Below are 5,000 nucleotides of genomic sequence, written 5' to 3'. Positions count from 1 at the left end.
TCTTTCTTTCTTTCTTTCTTTCTTCCTTCCTTTCTTTCTGTCTCCAGAGACCTCCTTGTACAATATTTTTTTTCTCTCCTGTATCTCCGTCATCAGTTTGCGTGTGTGTATGTGTATCTTGGAGATACTAAGAAATATGATGTGAGACTTTGCATGATATTTTAGAGTTACCAGATGCGGGCACAACATGTCTTTACTCAGAACTATTATTTTCACTCGTATGTGTGTGGGTGCGTGCGTGCGTGCGTGCGTGTGTGCGTTGGTGCGTGGGTGCGTTCGTGCGTACTTATTTGTTTGTGTGTAAAAGTTGTTTTTCTTTTTTTCTTTCTCTAGAGAACTCCTGTACACTCTTAAGCACATTTTTTTTTTCTCTTGTGTGACCGTCATCAGTTTGCGTGTGTGTATGTGTATCTTGGAGATACTAAGAAATATGATGAAACTTTGCATGATGTTTTAGAGTTACCAGATGTGGGCGCAACATTTCTTTATTGGAACTATTATCTTCATGTGTGTGTTTGTTTGCGTGCGTGTGTAAAAGTCTTACTAATGAAGTGCTACAGGAAATCATTCTTTTTTTCTTTCTTTCTTCTTTCTTTCTGTCTTCCTTTCTTTCTTTCTTTCTTTCTTCTTTCTTTTTCTCTTTCTGTCTTTCTCTCACTCTGTTATCCCCCTCTTCCTGATCCCTCTGTTCACCTCCCTCTGCCCTCCTTGTGAGTGAGGCCATGTCTCTCTTCAGCATCCTCCTCCTCCTGGGTTGGTTATGGTGCCTCTTTTGAGTGTTATGTGGTGGTGGCGGCGTCGTGTTAGCATTAGCCACGTCGCGCATTAGCTGTTAGCCTTAGCATTCGCCTGGCCTGTCAGCCTGTGACTGATGTCGCAGTAGCGGGGCTAACCGCCTCAGAGAGTCAGGGCCTGTTTGTGATGCAGACCGTGTCCTCCACTGCGCATGGCTCAAAAAAACTCCCGGCCGGCCGTGTGAAATTGTGTGTGTGTGTGTTGGCTACATGCGTGTGTGTGTGAGTATGTGTTGCACGCGCTCGCATGTGCCAGGCTCTCACTGGCGCAAAAAAGATGAATAGCCGGTAAGATAGATTGGCGAATATTTACACAAGGAAATCACCCCAGTCTCTCGGCGCGGCGAAGCCTGCAATCATAACAATTTGTGTCTGCGGATGACTGTTTGTGTGTGTGTGCTGCGCTGCGCTGCTGGCGTGGGGAGTGTGAGTTATGAGCTGCATGCTGATTGCAGCATTGTCTGCCTGCCCAGGATTGTGTGTGTATGTGTGTGTGTGTGTGTGTATGTGTGTGTGTATGTGTGTGTGTGTGTGTGTGTGTGTGTGTGTGTGTGTGTGTGTGTGTGTTGAGGGGGGGTGCAGAGCAGACAGCAGGGCTCTGTCTGTTGGAGAGACAGAGGAGACGGATGAGCGGGAGAAAAAGAGAGATAGAGAGGGATGGAGAGATGGAGAGAGAGAGAAAGAGAGACAGAAAGACAGAGAGAAAGAGAGAAAGGAACAGCTGACCAGCCCTCCAGTCTAAGCAGCAGAGGTTAATGAAGATGGAGGTTAAAAGCATTAACCTCTGGAGTGGCAGGATTACACGCTGGGGTTTCTGGGTAAAACTTGACACATCATACAGCATGCGCATGCTCATATCCTAAGGAGGATGCTGCGGGGAGAGGTAGCCCTCGTGTGTGTGTGTGTGTGTGTGTGTGTGTGTGTGTGTGTGTGTGTGTGTGTGTGTGTGTCTGTGTGTGTGTCTGTGTCTGTGTCTGTGTCTGTGTCTGTGTCTGTGTCTGTGTGTGTGTGTGTGTGTGTGTGTGTGTGTGTGTGTGTGTGTGTGTGTGTGTGTGTGAGTGTGTGTGTTTGTGTCTGTGCATCGTAGTTATTGAATCTGGTCAACCATGTTGAGCAAGACTGTTTCTTTAGTATGCCATATGTGCTTTCCTCAGCTCAGCATCCATTTAGTTTGTTCTCATGTGCTTTGTCTGACTAAGAGGTTTATGGAAATTAGCCTGCAAATATGCTGTCTGCGTGCTTCAACTGTCTTGCAAGTCATGAAATTACAGCCAAAATTTAGGTTAGCTGCAAGTACTACTGAGCAAACAGCTATAACTCCACAAAGACTCTCACCACATTATATCACTTCATAAAACAGTTTCATGCCTTCAGCGATATTCAAACGCCGTCTTAGCTTTCAACATTTGCTCTTTGTTTTGGAACAAAATGTCATCAGCGAGTTTTATTACATCCCCGAGCCTCCTACTCTCACTGGTAGAGCAGCTCTGAAGTGTTTGTTTGCGAGAGGAATTTGGATGTGACATAAAAAGAATGTTATTACATTTTGGATAAGAAAATGTCGCATCAAATTGGCATTCCCTCACGCCTATACCATAAATGTTACCTCCGGGATCTGGGTCAATAAGAGATGCATGCTTTTGGATGAATTAAGTAGAGGGTATCTTTGGCTGTCTTTGTTAGAAGAATGTTCATAAATGCAAGATCATGTTCGGAGCCTAATGAGCTTATAGAGACGTTTGTGCTATTCTTATTCTGGTATTAGACCCGATGAGCTTTACTAAGGCCTGTGAAACGTTGGTATTTCAGTCTACTGTAAAACAGGCTCAAGGTAACTCATCTAAGTGTAATTAACTGACTGACGTCAGCAGCTTCAAAGGACCCTTTGTTGAGGACCAGTATCACTGTGGTTTTGATATTTGAGTGTCCACTGGAGTCATCTAACTGACCTAATAGTAATATTGTATCAGCAATAAGGCACTCCCTGCCAAGGCAGGGTTGTATGCCCCAATGCATTTTTACACACACACACACACACACACACACACACACACACACACACACACACACTGTAATGTCACAAATCACAATGTATTTCTGTGATCGTGCAGCAAACATGGAGCTACGTCTGTATGGGTTAAAAGTGCATGTGTGTGCATGTATTCCTGCACACATGTCTCTCTAGGCCACTTGTGCTTTCTGCACATGTAGTATGTTTCTGTGTATGAGAGGTTCCTGTGAGACTGAGCTTCTGCAGAAGACTGCATTTACTGTTTCTAGTTGCACATCTACAGTGTAGGTTAGGGTGACAAGACATCCCCGGTTTCAGGGGACAGTCCCCGTTTTTGGTTGCCTGTTCCTGGGAAAATACAGAAAAACGACCAACGTTATGTCCCCATTTTTTTTTAAGATAACACTTGTATGTATTTCAATCAGATTGATAGTCAAACTGAAAATGTCCTCGCTTTTTCCCACATTTTTGGGATTACGTCCCCAGTTTTGGTCTCAAGCAAGTATTGGTGAAGTATTGCTGCAGGAACAGAAGCATTAAGCTAAACCTAAAACTAGCAATATTTGGCTATACTGACCATGTTCAGCGCATCATTTCACTAACTCTGCTTCATCTAAATTCTTCATCCAGCAGATATCTCTCTTGTTGAGGAGTACGGTCTGTAATTAGAACGTTTGCAAGCCAATGGTTCTACACTATGATGGGATTTGATTAAATATATAGATGTAATATTGTTGGATAACTACATAGTTTAATAATTACATTGTGTTATAATAAAATATTGTATAACAAGGCATTCATTGACTTTAAATTACTGAAACTCATGGCTACAGTATAATATTGAACAGAGCTCAATGCATTCTTGTCAATCACTTATTGGAACTTTTTTGAAGTTTGCATGAACCACGTGACCTTAACATATTTTGAACACCTACTGTCGCAACTCTCTCTCTTTAGGGCTCTCTAGGCTCTTTGTTTACCATACAGTAGTGTATAAAGTACACTGAAACTATAGAATTCTAGAAGGAGCTACAGCTAGGTAAAGAATGTCCTCCTCAGCAGGCTAAGCAGGCTCAGCATTCGCCCCTCAGTTCTTTTGCTCTTTTCAGTGTTTGTGCTGAATGTCACTAAATGTCAGCAGACACCATCCCTCCTTGTCCTGTAATGTGTTAGCAGATGTAAACTAATGCCATTCAGTGTTGTGTTTGGGCTAACTTTTGCACTGAGCCGAGATATCAGGGCCGTAGCAGACCCGTGTTCCCATTAACCTTATCTTCCGTCAGCCTTCATCTGGCTTCCTCCATCTTCCCATAGTCGTGTGTGTGTGTGTGTGTGTGTGTGTGTACCCTCAACCCTGTGTTCTAGTAAGGCACGTTGTTGTTGTTCCGCGTTCCGTACCCTCATATCCCCACTGTGCGAGGGAGACGGCAGCCAGACACGGTGTCGGTTTTAATAAGCCACTATTTTTAGTGCCTATCAAAACATCTGTGTTTGTCAATTCAACCGAGGTCTCATATTATTTTCATTTTAATGCTGGGAGTACAACCTAAATCTGGGCTAAAAAACGACACAGGTTGTTTTGCAATACACTTAGTGGCCTATTTTCACTGTGGTTAACCTTAAGGATAAAGGGGCTAAAATAAATGCTCTCTGATTACATCTGTGCACAGTGGTTGGCCTCCTTACTCTGTGGGTAACCTACCTAAATGTGTCTGACCTAACCAAACATCAGCCGCTACGTAGCACCCAGGGCCCGATTAACAAAAATATACTTACTGTAGGGCCAGCGAGGTCCGCTTACGCTTTGTTGTCGAATGCTATTAACGTCAGTCATCACAACTGGACATCGCACAGCATCCAGTCATGCATTAACCTCCCGCTCACCACCACGTCTCCTCCTTCGCACCTATCTGTTCTTCATCTTTCCTTTCATCCTCCTCTCTATCCCCCCCCCCCCCCCCAGCCTGGTATCCCGTGCAACCTTACGACCTTGTGCCCTTTGACCTCCGTGTGACCTTTGACCTCCGTGTGGCGCAGGCTCCGTTGACGTACGTGTCGCCGGTGACGGAGCGGCCCCTGAGCATGGCGGAGCTGGACAAGGCCATCGCCTCCTTCAGCACGGTGGAGGACATGCTGCGGCACCTGAACCCCGAGTCCTGGCAGGAGGACATGGACAGCCTGTACCACGACACCAG

The 5,000-nt window shown here is 44.9% G+C and overlaps 1 protein-coding gene across 2 annotated transcripts in view; it reads left to right on the top strand.

Moving 5' to 3' along the window:
* pdgfd (platelet derived growth factor d) overlaps positions 1-5,000 on the top strand; it is a 63,639-nt gene that overhangs the window by 49,076 nt on the left and 9,563 nt on the right. For both annotated transcript variants that reach the window (XM_062552415.1, XM_062552416.1), the window contains exon 5: positions 4,843-5,000. This exon is cut by the window's right edge and continues 47 nt beyond it. In XM_062552415.1, the coding sequence (XP_062408399.1) occupies positions 4,843-5,000 (158 nt within the window). The remainder of the gene's footprint in view (positions 1-4,842) is intronic.

The sequence above is a fragment of the Sardina pilchardus genome, chromosome 13, assembly GCF_963854185.1.
Source record: "Sardina pilchardus chromosome 13, fSarPil1.1, whole genome shotgun sequence".
NCBI lineage: Eukaryota > Metazoa > Chordata > Actinopteri > Clupeiformes > Clupeidae > Sardina > Sardina pilchardus.
Note: the sequence above shows the minus strand (reverse complement) of the source record. Positions and strands in the feature narration are given on the sequence as shown.